Source organism: Poecilia mexicana, unplaced genomic scaffold, assembly GCF_051168715.1.
Source record: "Poecilia mexicana isolate PSO_F unplaced genomic scaffold, ASM5116871v1 scaffold_5, whole genome shotgun sequence".
NCBI classification, from domain to species: Eukaryota; Metazoa; Chordata; class Actinopteri; order Cyprinodontiformes; family Poeciliidae; genus Poecilia; species Poecilia mexicana.
In genome coordinates this window covers 19,707,565-19,724,713 of record NW_028263374.1, presented here as the reverse complement: position 1 = coordinate 19,724,713, position 17,149 = coordinate 19,707,565, and the positions used below count along the sequence as shown (strand labels likewise).

Here is a 17,149-nt window from a genome sequence, read left to right as displayed (position 1 = left end):
GAAGTTGACTCAATTTATTAGATTACTTCTAAAAGCAACTTGTTGCACTGCAATTCATTTAGAGTTGCAGTATATTGAAACTTGTGGTTGTAATCTGACAAAATGTGGAAACGTTAGATATGAATACTTTTGCAAGGCCCTTTACGTACCTCAGTCAAATAATGTGATACTCCAGTTCACTAAACGTTGGACGTCTGAGTTCTTTCTATTTGAGTGACATTAAATGAAGCAGCATTCACGGTCAAATCTGACAAACTTTGCTCTTTATTCTAACAGATTTTGTGTATAAATGGTTTTGTATTTATATCTTATATGGTTGTTTTTACAGCTGAACAAGGTGAGAAATAAAGACGCACACTCAGGGTTGGTTTCCCATTCTTCTCTTTTTATCATTACTTCGTTTAAAGATCAAAGCTGTACATCCTGTCTAAGTTTCAGATTCAAGCACAGTGCAGATAGCAACGCCTGCGAAAAAGAAAAAACTCTAAATAAAAAGAGAAAAAGGCAGAGGTGATCACAACCAGAAGTATGTACACAAAAGTCAGTATGTACAGAAGGTACCAGGCTCCCACTGGATCGTCTTCAGAGTGAATTCGGTACAATGCTGCACTGGAGCATTCCTCAAAATGCCCACGCAACACAAATTCTTTGTTTTGGTCTTTTTTTTTTTTGTTTGTTTGTTTTTTAAACTCCATACAATACTGACAGCATAATGCAGCATGACGGAAAATAAAAATAACAGCTCTTATAACTTTCTCTATGGCATTAAAGGCTAAAACATAAAAATATATTCTCTGTTTGACCTAAGCTCCGTCCATTCGTGGATCTTTTACAAACTGTCAGAACAGGAAACATGATCAAACTAGGAACACTTAAAGCATTCATTTTCCCTGCACAGATGAGGATACCACACACACAGGCACACACACTCACACACTCACAGGCCTCAAACATGAAGTTATTATGACAATGTCCAGTTAGGAGTAACGGCGATGGGCCATTAAGATGCACAGCGTTGCAGTTCAAAGGAAAACAAACAATAATTGAGACGCGTTTATTTTAGTTCTTGGCAAAAGAAGATGGACACCACTGTGACCTCCAGTCTCTGAAAATGATGCTAAACTGAGGAAACTACTGGATTATATTAACTAGAAAAAAAACCCAATTTATGCTCATTTAGAGGAGAGGATTTGATAAGTGCATCAATGTGGCTCCTTCCATAAATAAGATCAGAAAATTAATCTGAAATTTGTGTTTTCACTCTAACTCAATGCAAAAAAAAAAAAAAAAAAAAAAATCCAAAAAACGTCATCACAAAGAATCAGGGAGTCCTGAGGCAAAATAATATTTTCTTCTTACTGACTCTGCTCAGAAAAGTGCAAACCAGACCAGTGACCTCCAGGAGTTTGCTTGCTGCAGGAAAATGTACAAACTCGACACTTTCATTATTTATTTCTTACTAAAGAGTTGCACACCTAGAGGTTAGTTGGCTCCATTGAAGTAAACCATCAGAACTGCAAGAATTATCTGCATAAGCCCTTTAGTTTCTACTGGTTTGTTCTGAGAACTGTAAACGTCGCAGCCCCTCCCTACAGCCCTCAGCCTCACATTAAACTGCGAGTTTCCCCGTTTTATAGAGTTTGGTTTTGATCCGCTCCGGTGTGTTAAATGGCTCCGAATCAATTCATCCCTCTGCGCATTTGTGCAGTAAAACTTTATTAAGTCCTGCTTGTAAATAATTTTATTTAACTATGTGTGAACTTTGGATTATGATTCTGATCTGCGTTTGGGCAACTTGACAACTTCTGATCAAACATCTGGTAATATTTTATTGCTCTGTCTCAGCAGGGAGCTACATTCAGAACACGCTCACCCCCTTTAACTCTGTTCTGAGAATAAACGCAGAAAATATTGACATCTTTTGGTAAAGATCTGAGGTTCTGCAGATTGACTTATTTTTATGAACCTTAGTTTCTGAGAGTAGAACCCTGAAAAAAGGATGTTTTTACATTTTATTACACGACCCAGCCTTGTATAATATTACATTTACCTTGAACAATAGCCTCAGACTTCAGGTAGTGTTTTTAGCGCTCTCTTATTCTGTGGATGAAACAGACTGATGAGTTAATTAAGGAGCTTAAATGATGCTGGCAGGTAAATTTCTGCTTCTGTGATAAACCAGCTGTTCTCTCCTGGGATCTGGTCTTTATGCTGGGCTAAGCTGACGGTCAAGTTTGGCAGAAAATATTAAAGTGGTGTCAGTCTCACTTTTCAGCAAGAAGGAAAATAAATGTTTTCTTTTTTTTTAATTTCCTGAAATGTCACATTTTCCCTTTTAAAGTCTCAGACTTTTTCTCCGCTCCCTGCAGATGAAAACATCAAGACACAGGAACTCCACAGATAAATCAACTTAATATTCTTTTTTTTGTTGTGTTTTTTTTTTCCAGAGAAAACAGCGTCGGCTTTTGCCTGTTTTATTTACTCAGACAGAAAATACGACAAATTGGACTAAAACGTGGATCAATTATTACAGCAGGCTAAAGAGCAGGGCTGATGATTTGTCCCCTGCTACCACACACACACACACACACACACACACACACACACACACCTTAAATCAGTTTACTAAACACTCAAAGAAAAAAATAAGTTACATCTCATCCACTCTGATTATCCCTTCAATTGTATCTGAGAAGCTCTAACATCTCTATGATTATCGCTAATGTGAAAGTGTTTTTTTTTTTTTTTTTTATCTGCACTGTTTGTTGTTTTATTTTATTTTTTTTGTAGTTTTCTGTTAACAGTTTATGAGCTGCAAAGATTTATGTACACGATTTTCTAAGCTGGGAAGCGTCATCTTGTTCCTCCCCGTTGGCAGAAGTGTCACATGCGATCTGCTTGTGCTTCAGTCGCGGTAAGAGAGCACCCAAAGGACAAACGGCGATGACATCTGCACCGAGTCTGTGCGGTCGGGTCGTCTGCTGCTTTAACCGAACCGTACCGACCCGGAAGCACCGAGACGCACTACTTAACGCATTCTGCATATGAAGGGCGTATTGATAACCACTTTAAGAGTTTGGTCAGGTAGAGATAAATATGAAGTAGAGTCCATCCCATAAATAGGTATACTGAGCCGGACAGCACATGCTTAAAGAAGTAAAGAAGTGTGTCAGCTAAAAAGAGATGAAGAAGATCTTTGGCTCGAGCCATGCTAAAAAGAAAACAAAAAAACAAACAAAAAAAACAAAACAATGAAATAAACACTAAAGACTATTTGTTGCAACCTCCCAAACACCAACGCACACATGAAACCACCTTCTTCGTTCCCTGAGCTGCTGCCGCCCACTGATTAACTGGACACGTGCCTCCTTCCTCCCACTCCCTCCAGTCAAGCCTTAGCTGGGGACACAGTGGGTGGGGGTGTGGGGGGGTGGGCAGCCAGCCAAAGCGGAGGGCCGCCTACCTACGCTGAAGCCCGAAGCACAGTACGATGGAACTGGAAATATAAGGCAAATACTTGAACAGAACTTGACCAAAGACAGGTTTTGGTGAGACGTGATCGCTCCCTGTGCAGCCTCTAAGACAGGGCCGGGGGGAGGGTACGCGGGGGGGGGGGGGGAACACAGTGATGCAGACGAGTGCAGCTCCTGTTGGAGAGCAGGAGCTTCGATGCGTCAGGTTGGACGAGAGCGTACCGTCAGTGGAAAAACGGAGGAAGAGGAGAGGCGACGTGAATCTATAGTGCAATGGTTGTGACATAAGACTGCTAATACCCATGCTCTCTCTTCTTTAAATCGACCCCCCCAACAGTGTTACTGACAGTACTAAAGTGCTGATTGTTGAAGCCCTCAAGGGGGCTGCTGACGTCGACAACAGAGAAACTTTGACGGACTTTTACAGTACACACGTGTTTGTAAACAGAACGTCTCCGGAACAAATGCATGGCTATGGTATATGTGCAACAGCAATTCTCATATATCCATATATATGTGTATATATATATATATATATATATATATATATATATATATATATATATATATATATATATATATATATATATATATATATATATATATTTTAGTTGCATTCAGTTTTAGAAAAAGATTAAAAAAAAAAAAATCTGGCTGCCAAGCAAGCGTGTGCTTATTTATTTAATTTTTTTTAAAAAGATGTTTTTCCTTAATTTTCTCTATGAGTTTAAAGTACGTTCAGCTGAATAGGATGTATAACTGATTTACTTATGAGCGCATATTCCTAACCTCTCTTACTGTTCTGTTTTTCTCCATTAATCCCGTCCCGTTCCGTAGAGGTGACTCGATTTATTCCCACTTTTTCTTATCTCTGTAACTCTAAATGAGGTGCCCTGCGTGGCCGTGGTGAGGCCAGACTCATGCGCCAGGGTCTCACTCAGTAAAAGCTCAAGCAAACAGAGGATCAGGCAAAGGTGGGGCGCTGCGGCTGCAGGCCGGGTGCAGCCCTGCCGGGCGGGGCCGTCGGGCCCGTTAGGAGCGGTAGTCCTTTTTACTGTACGGCTTGTTCCCCAGGATGCTGTCCACCTCGTGGGTGATGGACGACGACAACTTTGGAAGAACCTGTGAACACACACAAACATGACGCTGAATTCATAGCCGCTGTTACAAAAACGGAGAAAAAAAAAAGCAACTTATTTTACCGGATCTGCTTATTATTTGTGCTGTAAAACATTTACCGAGTTTTATGTCAGATTTCTGACCTGTTAATACTGATTTGGCAGATTCCTCTTTAAACAGTAACACATAGGAAGATATAAGATCATTATGCAGAATATTAGAGGTTTTCCAGGCACATCCAACTGAGAGACCAAATTGAGATTCAACCTGCCAGATACAGAAATCTCTTTTAATTAGCAAACTGAATAAAGTCCAGGTTTGTCTTGGGAAATAAAGTTTCCATCTAAAAAGCTTCTTGCAATTCAATTAATTAACTGGGGTATACAGACATAAAACGGGCTGTTTGCTGAAAGAAAAGCATAATGAGACCAAAACTGCCCTACAAATATATACATTTTGCATTTAAGATTAAAGAAAATCTTTGTAAATATTTTATAGTCATTTTAAAAGTAGTTTTTTAGCTGCATATGCATACTTGATTGCAACAAACGATCAAGTGTACGCTAAAGGAATGTTATTGCATTTTAGGAAATAAAATCCTTTTCTTACTTAAATAGGTAATTGAATTATTTATTTGTCTTTTGACGTATTGTGACACTGCATAAAAAAGGCTGAAACGGTTAAAGGAAAAATCTGCAGAACCGATTAATTGTTGGCGTAACTGATAATTACTAAAACAATCGTTAAAACTATGAACATAATACATTGAAAGTGTAGAAATTAAGTGGAAACTATATTTCTCTGGACTTCTTAAAGGAAAACTAATTTACATGTGAGACTGTGTTCTAATTCAGGGTCTCGGATAAAAAGGTCTGGCAAGAAGAAAACTGCAAACCCCTCGGGAAATGTGAGGGTAACATTTTGAAGCCGAAATATCAAATGCACACAGTGGGAGCGGATTTAGTGTGCACAAGCGTAAACACAGTCAGGAGTGAAGGCAAAGCATCAAACTGGAGGAGACGGTGTGTGTGGGGGGGAGGGGCGATGCTCTTCACTGTGGGCCAGGAATAATGTGAAGTGAGAACCCAAAGCCCCCACCAGTATGCGAACCCCATTAAAAGAGCGAGCCTTATCAGCAGAGAAAGAAGTGGCCGTGAGCTCGTCTCCAATCCCCTCGGCAAATGATACTGGGCTGACCTTATTAACGCGGTACAGTAAAGCAAGAGAGCGTGCAGCGGTGAGCTGCCCAGGAGGACAAGCTGCACTCGGGAGCGGAAGAGCTGCCGCTCCGCGCCGGAAGGCACGAATATGAATCCGATTAGATGGCCTCCCCGTCCCATTCTTTTGAAGAGGGGAAACTTTTAATGCGCTCCGCAGGAGCAGAAAAGAGGGGAAGACAAAGAGGAAGGTTCAGCGGCCTCACCTGGATCGCTCCTATGTTCTCCATCAGCTGGTCGGTGTTGGACGCCCCTAAAAGGACAGAGCTCACCCCCTCGTTCCGTAGGCACCACGCTGCAGGAGACCAGCAAACACTGATGACGTCCCCACCACCTCACACACACACACACACACACGCAGGGCCACATCCATGACTCACACACACAAACATATGCTGCACAACATGACACCATTTCACATAGTGAATCTATAATTGATCTACAGCAAAACTGGGTAAAACATTAAATCACACACAGTTTTAAATAGATGTACATTAACTTTCTTCATTTTCCTTGATTGTACATAAAAGAGTATCTCATACCTCGGTTGTCTGTCCTGCAGAATCACTCAGAGCGACTTGGATACGTGTGTTGTGTAGCGAATGACACAGAGGCGTTGCCGAGTCTCAATAACACTAAATAAGTTACCCAAACCTGGGAAAAGCATGGTCCTGATTGAAAAAGTAATCAAGCTGTAATAACCTGCCACCTTAAGACGACACTACCGATATCACATCTGCACTTAATAACCTGCAGAAACTGCCTACATACGTTTGTGAGGTTTCTGCACCTCCACAATCAGTTTCAGTATTGATCCAGAGCAGCGCTCTGCATGTTTCTCAGGTCGTGTTGACGCGAGAGCAAATCACTCATAAAACATTTGCAGATCTTTTGCTGATCACTGCGAGTTCATCACACAGAGCCTCTGGAGCCAGAATTTGTTTTGAATGATTTGCACCGCAATGTAATATCACATCATGAGGGGAACAACTTTTTCTTCCCTTTTCTCTGCCTCCTGCCTGTCCTCGCCAAGAGAGTTTCATTACCTTAGTAAAAAGTGCTGCCAGCCTAATATTGGGCATGATGAGGTCGCAGCCTTGGCGACAGGCTAGCAAGGCCGCAGTCGCACGGACTCAGGCCACATACTGTGGATTAGCTGCTGCCACCAGGCTCCTCCAGGACCCAGATATGTTGCCGTTGAAACAACGAACCACAACAATCCCACCACAGGAATGTTGAAAGAGCTCAATCAGCCTGGGAACTCTCACACATCTTTAAGACTCTGCAGAGAACATTTACATTTGGCAGATGGTTTTTCTTTATGCGGTGGTGCAATGTGGCATGAAGACGGTCCTATTTGCTGAGCTAGAATTTATGGTGTGCATCTTTAAATTGGTATTTATGACAGTTTGTGTGATTTGTGGGTCTTTAAAGTTGGATGCTGTACACAAAAACATTAACGCGACACTAAACATGACACAGGAGGTTCATCTGGAGTAAAACTAGATCTTCTCTTTTTTATATATTTGCTTTTTCATTTGTATCTAAGGTTGTGCGTCTCTGCTTTAAAGAAACAGCTACATTTACACTTCAGCAAAAAAGAAAAACTGCAAACCGATCTAAAAGCAAGGCTGTGCAAAGCATTTTTTTGAGGATTTCATCAGCGAACGCTGCTGAGAACAAGCAGGAAACCTGACATTCTGCGATCATTCTGAACAAATCGACACAAAAATACCACACTCCTGCTTGGTGTGCTGTTATAATTGGTAGCTGTATTATGCAATACAACTGAATGCTTCTGCAATTCAGGAAGCTGTAGTTGTAAGCAGATTACAGCACAAAGGGAGGCAAAATGTTGCTGTAAAAATAGTGGGATTACGATTCAACACAATTCCTCCGCCAAACTGGAAATACAACCCAGAAAACGGGAACAGTTGAAGCTTTTTCCTCTGGATTTGTCACGAGTGCACGATGCCTGGCGGCAGGGAAAAGACCAACAACTTAGCTCAACTTCATCCACTTGTCACATTCACTCTCTAAATCCTGAATTTAACACCTGCTTCGCCAACACAGCCTCAAGCTAAAGGCAGAATGGTATCAATCACAGTTTTAATTCAACGCTGGAGTGAAAAGGACTCCACAGTACGCATAAATCTGCTGTGCTGCCTTCAGAAGCCCAGAAAGGAGTTATGGGAATTGGCTGTCGACTAATGGGGCGTGAAACTTGATTTATGACAGTATTTTACAGTGAGGGTGAAGAAACGGCAGCGATCTAATCTGAGATTGCAGACTGAGTCTCGGATTTATTCACCTCATAGCTAACGTTTGACGGTGGGGTTTCTGGCTCTGCTGCCAGCAGCGACTAGATATCTGTCACCTGCGGATTAATTCCAGGGATCCTGTTTTGATGCAGAGACTCGAAGCTGTTAAATGCATGAGACAACCTCAGATTACTCCATGTGTTTGCATGCCATGTGTCGACACTCACGGCGTCTCCGCTCTTATTAAAGGAATGAGTCAGAGGCATGTTTACTGTGTGTTTACGTCCCTCGCATTCAAGATCCTACGCTGCGAGGCTTTCACACCGAGACAGACACACACGTGACAACACGACAGAGAACTCAGACAGCTGCGAGAGCGCCGCTGACCCCGGGCCCGTCCGAGGCCGAGGGACGGACAGACAGACAGAAAGAGAGAGAGCGGCAGAGTGTATCTGCGTACCGATTGCGAGTTGGGGCAGTGTGCAGCCCAGCCGCTCCGCGATTGCCTGCAGCTCTTTCAACTTCGCCTGCTGACGCCGGCCCTCCTCGCTCAAGATCTTGTCCTTCAACCACTGGTAGCCCTGTTGAAAACATAGCACACCTGCTCAAAAACACGGCCCCGTTCACATCGTCGTGTCAGCAGGGCCCGTTTTTAAACACGTGACTCTGTCTTCAGCTGTCAGAGCCTCAGCCGGGGGAAGAAAAGCTGCTCCTGCTCACATTCTGCTTGGTTTTTTTTGTTGTTGTTGTTTTTTTTAGATCATCACAAAGCTATGGAAATCCTGTCCTGATTATTGTACTAAAAGTATGAAACAGCTCCACTTAGCTGAGGTGCAAAACGTCTCAAAACAAGGGATGCTACCGGTCACACAGCGAGCCAGAGACACACAACATCTACAGGCAACACTGAGCCAAACAGGAAGCAGGAACTGCACAACACCAACACAAAGGGTCTGCTTCATGAACCACTGTGTGCTACACAATCCACAACACACAAAACATGCCACTTCACCACAGAGGGACACAACAGTGTGAAAGATCAGGGGTTAGTACAAACGGTTTTTCCTGAATGCTCATTTCACAGATGGAGATAAATCCTGACTTCTCCCCTCATAAAAACTACTTTTAAAAAAACGTTAGAGAAAAACGTGTCTTCTGCTTTAAAAAAAAAATTAACTCATTCAGGTGTGGTTAGAGTCAGATTAAAGCTATTTTCAACGTGAATATGTCATATATATCATGTGCATTTAAATGAACTGGGCCGGAGTCGGCTCGCTGACAGACGGCGCCGTAGAGGTGCATGGCGTGAACACGGCACTGAAAACACGCACACACACACACACACACACACACACACACACACACACACACACACACACACACACACACAGGTACACAGTATGCAGAGCTACAGAACCTGAAAGAGACAGAGGCACAATGAAACAAACGAGCCGCAACCAGTGGGGGAGGGGCGACACAGAGCAGTGAGAGTGGGCACAGACGAACGGAGAGGTGCCGGGTCTACCTTCAGAGACGCCCGAGAGTACGGAGGCACCCTGCCGTCGTATTTCCCTGAGATGATCCCACAGGCCAGCGGAGACCAGGTCATGGCGCCCACACCTAAAACAGGAGCAGTTCTCATTTGTATAGGACCAAATTACATCAATGTGAGAAGACGTTAAAAATTGTACTTTAAGAAGTACAAATCAAACACAGAAAAAATTGCAACAGTTTTTAGTTTTGCCAACACATTCTGCCACAACTGGAACTTTGAGAACATCCGTAAACGTGCTGTGGCCTGATATGAAAACACATGCGACACCTCTGCAGTAGCTGAACTTCACAGCTTGTATCTCAGTAATGTGTGTTGGCTTTAGAGAGTCTCAAGGTACAGCAATATTTTTTAAAAGTCTGACATTGTTTTAAACTTTTTCTAGGGTCATGTGTTTTCCTTGTCTAACGGGGCGATGGACAATGTTGCTTCGTTGTCTTCACACAGCTCATCCTGCTTTCGCCTCCATCCCCCATCCAAATGGTGACGCTGCAGTTGGCCAGCAGAGTCTCTTCAGTGTTGGAAAGTCGGTAGGATGCGACTCTCCCGTGCGACACTGTGCTGAATCATTTGAGACGTAAAGGTTTGCGATTTGCTACCAGATTATTGAGAGAGGGAGGGGTAAACGTTTGTGCCACTATATACATATGGTGTAATTCCTGTAAAAGAAAATGAGAAAGTTTGCACTTTCCATGCACTGTGTGATTTCTCCCTTTGCAGAGATCTTTTATAAAACTGTCAAGGACTGTGAGGCTGCATCTTTATTACTATGAACATAAAGACGAACATTTCTCCCCCTTCTCCAGCCTTTCACTGCGTTCTGTCAGTCAGATGTACAAATGCATCACACTATTGGCTTTTGCTTCAGAGAAAAGGAAGGACAAATAACTTCCCAGTATCATTTCATAACAAATTCACCACAGTACGACACATAAATGCATCACCAGAAAGGCTAAGCTGTTTTTGTATAAAAATCTAAATTGTGTGATCAACATGATTTTGAATTAGTTATTTTAGTTTAAGACTTAAAAAAGTCGCATTTTGGTTTCAGAACAAAAACTGAAACCAGCTGTAATTATTCTTACATTACATCTTTGAACCTGTTCTGCTCGTATCTGCTCAGGCTGAACTGAGTGGAAGATAGTGGAAACGACTGCATGTGTTCAATATGAAGCAAATGATAATAAATAGACAGTGCGTGCACCCAATTTACCATTGCAAAAAAAATCAATACTTCATCTAGAGCGAGAAATGCGTCAGTGCTCACCTATCTTATGGAAAAGCTCAGGCAGCTGCACCTCCACTTTCTCCCTCTGGAACATGTGGTACTCTGCCTGCTCGCATATAGGAGGAATCTGGTTAAACTGCCGCGCCACGGAGTACGCCTCCTAAAGGGAAAACAACAAATAGACCAAATCATACCGAGGTAATAAAATGAGGAAAATGACGTGATGCATAATTCTCCTTCGTGTTGATCTGTTTTTCTGTCATCTCACCATTATCTCCATTGGGCTCCAGCGGGATGTTCCCCAGTACATGGCCATACCTTGGTTTATCACATGGGTCATTGCTCTTACAGTTTCTGCAGAGACACGTACACAAACACCATGAGCTCCCCATGTTGTGCTCCACGATGCAACGTAAACATCCTTGACTTTTAATCTTAAAAAAAAAAACAAAAAAAAAACGCACACGTTTGTTATCATTTGCAATCCAAATATCCCAGACAATTCAGGAGGGAGGTGGAGAAGCTGATTATGTTAATTAGAAGCCGGAGAATCCTGATGAGCGTGACATCTGTTCTTAACAAGACAAGACTGGAATGACGTTCACGTTAATATTTACAAGGATCTGCTTTAAATTTGAAGCGTGCAACATGAAACGGGAGCCAAGTGACATGAATAGGAGATGACAGCCATACGTTCACCAGTTCAGATTTTTAATCGTGCACAAAGTGGGCTGACACACAGGATGGAAGCTTGGTATTTTAAGCACGGAGGGTTAAAAATACGCCTCCCTTTAACGTGCACGGTGAATATTAAAGAAATTTATCTCGACGCATTGTGTCCCTGCATTACTATATTTTATTTAAAGGTCGGAATTTCCGCTTGGAGTCGGAGCTGACGCGTGCCAAATGAAATCTCCCTTCGCCCGGCTCTAATTTCCGTCTCTTCGTTGGCTGGGGTGACAGTTTGTTTTGTGTGTGAGGCTGCAGAGCAAAACATGAAACGGGTTAGATAACAATCGGGCTTCCCAGACAAGAGCACAAGCGCAGGAGTGTAATAAAAAAAAGAAAAAAAGATTGCATCAACCCCTCAGTAATCCCGCATCCATCTATTAAGTTTACGGATGCCCTGCTCCTGAGAAATCGGCCCTTTTTATCATCCTTAGGCTTAGGAACGTTTTTCTGAGGTGAAAGAGGAGCCGTTAAAACCTCCTTTTTCACCCTGCTTACCCGCTCAGCTACTGCCAAAATAAAAGTACACCAGATGGTTTACCCACTGCAAACTCATGAGTAACCTTGAAGCTATCCATATGAAGAAGTCGTCGCAAGGCAGATGGGCAACAAAAATAAATAAATATTTTAAAAAGTAAAACTATTTTTCAGAAATAAGACAGAGAGAGAAGATCCCAGACACAGCGAAGCATCAAGCCGAAGGCAGAAAGATGACCTCAGGCTCAACTTTAACCCTGGGAGGAACTGCTACCGCTGCAGCAGATGGACGCTGGGCGTCCAGCTGAGCCCACACACAGTTAGCAACTCTGCCATTTAAAGGTCTCCAGCATCAGCATCTATCATCATTCCGACTGTGGAGGTGGAAGCACCCGGACCACAGGAGGCGTTTAAAAATAGACGTTTCAGTTACAGGAGGATTGTACATCCAAGTCCTCACACTGCAGTAGTCATAGAGACGAACAGGAGGCTGTTTTTAATACATACATACATATATATATATATATATATATATGTATATATGTGTGTGTAATATAAAAAACGGAAAAGAAAACCCAAAATAAAGTTATAAATCCAACGAGACAAACAGAATTACCTTCCATAGGTGTGTTGGGGTCGGGTCTGTTGGCGAAAACCACATCCACGTAGTCTAGCTGCAGTCTTTCTAAAGAAGCTTTTAAACCTGAAAATAAACCCCACAGTAAGTCTCTGTCTGCTCCCACATCTACAATGTTCAAGTGCATGAGCAATAACAGGGAGGATATTCTCAGCTTAACTCGGTTATTGTTCCAAATGCAGCTTTGATTCCCTCAACCTGAAGCTGCTAATTAGGAAGTTATTCATCGTTTTTAATCCGGTGACACGCTGCAACGATGCTTACCTTCTATAATGTGTTTTCGAGATAAACCCCTTTCAGTCTCGGCTCTGCAAAAAAACACGAGAAGAAAAACTTTGTTTTAACAAAGTTATTGGGCGTTTCTGCCACTTGCTGCCTGCTGGTTAACGCAAAAAATCTGCCGGTTCAACTCCTGAGACGTTTAGAAGAAATAATCAACCAGTGAACATGCGCTAGTTAAGCTTGTGTTAACTCATAGGGAGCAAAATGGAGAAAAATGTGAAGTATTCTGTGCATACTTTTTAAAAAAATATTAGGCAACACACTATTTTTCTTAGAAACTCAATATATCACTGGGTGTAATAAATATCTTTGAGTTTCCTTTTTTAAATTGACTTACTTAAATCAATATACTTTTCAGTGACATTCAACAAATCAAATTTTGTCAGATATTTTTGCAACTGCAATGAATCAAGATTCAGTATTCTATTATTTTCTTTATGTTTTAAATAAAGCCAATCAGATCGTTCTCGTTTTTCCTGACATTATCGTACAGCGAGAATCTCCTGGTGCTGACAGGACATCATTTGATCCTTTGTGAAATATGAGAGACGTTTTCAGCTTTACTGAAAAGAACCTGACAACAGATGACACATGATCCCATTACCGGCACCGGGTGAGTCAGGAGAAATTACACAGGGAGATAGTTTTTCACTCGGCATCCAGATAAAAACTTACTTTCCGCCCCAGAAGATCTTCGTTGTTATCACCAGACTGGAGCGTCTAAAGATGGAGAATGACAGCACATCTGTTAGAACAGCTGCCACACCGACTCGCTGAGAACAGAAAGACGATAACTAGCACAGCGGAGGAATGTGTTTAACCCACACAAGACACAGGTCTGATATTGCAGCACACACTATAATAGATGGCTTAGACACATCCTTAGGAGAATAATGCGTCCGTACTTTATTACTATTATTTGTTGCACTGACGTGTGCAGGAGTAGACCTCCATCTCACTCAACCTACAAACGCTAATCCCAGATCGACAAGAAGTTAATCCATTATTCAGCCTCATTGAGAAGGAACACTCGAGTCAAGGCCCGTGTTAATCTTGTGTTTTGTGGACTGAGACCTTGCTGTTCCGGATCACAACACACACATTACACAACCTCCTATTATGTTAGAGAAAAGAGATGATACAAGATATGCCGGCGGGCTGCGGCAGAAATAAAAAAAAAAAACACCAGAGTCGATTAAAGGTGTGCCTCGTACCTCCATCCTTTCTTCTTTATGATGTTCCCGAGAACCACCTCTGCCCTGCGAAGCGGACGGAGACAAGCAGATTAGATAAAAGATAGTGCTGCGATGATGGGAGTGTTACGGTTGGATTTCTGGATTAAAAAGGAAGCAGTCTGGCTCTGAGTGCACACAATAAGAGGGGAGGCGTTGGTTCTAAGGAACACCTGTTTAGGATTTGATGGTGTGAATCAGCAGGCAGGTCAGAGTCGGCGGGGTCGGAGCCACCGCTACGTGGCTCATTAGCAGCTGAAGGGGTGCTAATGAGCCACATTATGATCAACATGGGGCTCATTAGGGCCGGGCAGAGAGCGCTCTCTGGGATGTCTCTGCGGTCCTCTCGCTCTGACAAACAATGAGACCCCACCTGGCTGCTCCGTTTGATACAAAAAGACTTTTGGACACCGAGGTGAACAGAGACAACGGAGGTTGGAAGCAGTGACCAGTATCTGTTAGCGTCAAACACCCAGAGCAGAGAGACGCTCTGACAGGCGGCCGAGGCAAAAGTTTAGACGAGCTTCAACACAAAAAATGAGATCAGCCCCGGGTTTGATCAGTTTTGTTTCATGACGATGGATACATACAGACAGAAACCTGCATTTTTGCACGTTTTTTTTTTTTTTTTTTAAATGTTGCACAAATGGGCCAGAATACTATGATCCCTGCTTCTCCAGTTATAGCACAGAAGGTAAAGAGCAACAGAGGAGTTAAAAGTGATCAGCGTCCTGCAAAACAGTGACTACATGTGAATGAAAAGTGCCTCAGAGCTGGATTATATCTGCTTCTTATCGGAGCGGCTGTGGCTCCAGTAAAAGCAATCAGAAAGTTGTGGGTTCGATCCCGCCTTCCTTCCTGACCACATGTCAATATGCATGTCAGGCGTTAGTTACTCTGTTCATCAGTATTCTGTGTTTGGGGTCTAATTACCCAGCCCAGGGTTTATTGTTCTACTTCTATGAAGCAGCTGATTTTATTGATGCTGCTTAATGGATTTTACCCATGTGGAGATGTTTATGCTTTAAACTTCCCAGATACTTTGAAACAAACATTTAAATCGTAACAATAGCATGGCAGGATAAAAACAAGACATTCTAAATAGATGTGGCTTTCTTAGTCAGTCAACATTGTAACAAACATTGTAAGTTGAACTCTGCTTCTCTTTTGTTTGTCTGAGTTGGTTTCTTTCTATCGCTCCCGTGCGTGAGTGCTTTTTTATTATTCAAACAATTACTTCTTTGTTGATTACTTATTTAAGATATAAAACATTTAAAACATTCTCCTGCCTGCTCCAGTGGTTATGCCGGATTCTCCCGGCGCATCCAAACATCATCAACCCGACCTCTGCTTTAGCTGTGCTGCTGCTTCACATCCAGCCTGCTGGAGCCACATATTTTCAGGAAAAAAAGAAAAAAAAAATCCAGAAATCCTGCCTGTGTGAGCTTACAGTAACAGTGCGTGTCTCCCACGCGTACCTGGAGGGTTGCCCTGGTGTAAAGTGAGTGATTTGAGCGCCCAAACATAAGGTGCAGTTTTGCCTTGAGCATGCTGGCTTTCTACAACCGGCCGTTAATTAGTTTTTTTTTATGCTGCAGAACCGATGCTGTGACTGATAGAGGGAGCCATGATATAATGCTGCGTGTTTCATGGATGAATAAGACTGTATTGCTTTGAGATTTCCCCATAATTGTGCAGCCGACTCGTCACCCGTTTTGCACGTCAGCCATCTTCGGTGCATTCAGCAGGAAAGAAGCCACAAAAGAGAACGCTGCTCTGAACATTTCTTTCAGACTTTTAAATACTCAGACCATGTGTGTGTTTGCTGATAACTGCAGCAATAATGTTTAGTTGCACATGTTTATCTTTTTTTCCTCTTCTTCTGAAAAAGCGGGGCCTTTGCATTGGTACAGAAAAGCTAGTCAGTTATGGCAATAAACAAATAAATACAAGAACTCATCCAACTTTCCAGCTTTATCATAAACAAATTCATTCCAAATTGTGGTTTTAAAGTGATAAAATGTAAAAAATATATATACATATTATATATATATATATATATACATACACACACACACACACACACGCACACACACCCCTACACATCGACACTGCATATGTCTATGTGATGTGATTCTTGTTTTCTAAAGCTACAATAAGCAGCCTAATGTCAAGCTAGTCTGCACATGCTACAGTACAGTATCAACATTAAAGCAGCTGACTCTGCAGCCAACTCATCCTCCGGCTTCACGTGAAAGCCTTTTCCACACTCATGTGCAAAGTGTGTTCAACTCTTTAGCGTGCGTGTGTATGTGTGCATCATGTAAGCTCCTCGGTGCTGCCAGGATTAACACCTGTGCAACAAATACTGAGCTGCTGTCACACAAACGCTCTCACATGCCAGATTTGTCTCCGTGTTTAAACTGCAGGTTGTTTTGCAGATCAAAGACAGAGGAGGGACTGCGGCTGTGTCAAAGATCAGCTTTGTGCTCGTTTTCCTGGTTCTGACATAAAACAACACGGAGAGGTGACGTGCATCAGCCGCAAAGGACTTAGGGGAAAAAAGGGATTGATGTTTCAGTGGTTGTCCTTATTTCTAATCCTAAATATTCTGCTGATGCATCTTTCAAAAACAGAGCAGATCGCAACAAATATTCTCAGGGGATTAAAAACGGACATGTTGCAGTTAATCAGATGTGCTGTTTGCCAAGGATAATCCCTTAGATTATTTCAAAGCCTCCGAGTCACTACAAAGCCAAATTAATCCATAATGGAATTCAAAACACATCAGACCTGAGGCAGAGAGAGGCAAGAGGGGTCAAAATATCATCACCGCTCGTCTTCTAAACCCAGAATTACTTTTATTTCATACAAAAAATAGAGACCCATTAGTGGGTTCTGGAGGCTAAACAAGTGTATTTAACCCAAAAAATATTTTAAAG

At 42.3% G+C, this 17,149-nt stretch overlaps 1 protein-coding gene across 4 annotated transcripts in view; it reads right to left on the bottom strand.

Annotated features, from left to right (window-relative positions):
- Positions 1-364: 364 nt before the first annotated feature.
- Positions 365-17,149, bottom strand: part of kcnab2a (potassium voltage-gated channel subfamily A regulatory beta subunit 2a) — a 95,689-nt gene continuing 78,904 nt past the window's right edge. For 3 of the 4 annotated variants that reach the window (XM_088005708.1, XM_088005709.1, XM_014997038.2), the window contains 10 exons: positions 14,190-14,234; positions 13,651-13,695; positions 12,958-13,001; positions 12,673-12,759; positions 11,119-11,204; positions 10,890-11,010; positions 9,596-9,690; positions 8,531-8,651; positions 6,016-6,104; positions 365-4,595 (listed from right to left, as the gene is read on the bottom strand). In XM_088005708.1, coding sequence (XP_087861834.1) covers positions 4,506-4,595; positions 6,016-6,104; positions 8,531-8,651; positions 9,596-9,690; positions 10,890-11,010; positions 11,119-11,204; positions 12,673-12,759; positions 12,958-13,001; positions 13,651-13,695; positions 14,190-14,234 — 823 coding nt within the window. In that variant the 3' untranslated portion in view covers positions 365-4,505. The remainder of the gene's footprint in view (positions 4,596-6,015; positions 6,105-8,530; positions 8,652-9,595; positions 9,691-10,889; positions 11,011-11,118; positions 11,205-12,672; positions 12,760-12,957; positions 13,002-13,650; positions 13,696-14,189; positions 14,235-17,149) is intronic. The other variant, XR_015762872.1, reaches the window with a different exon arrangement.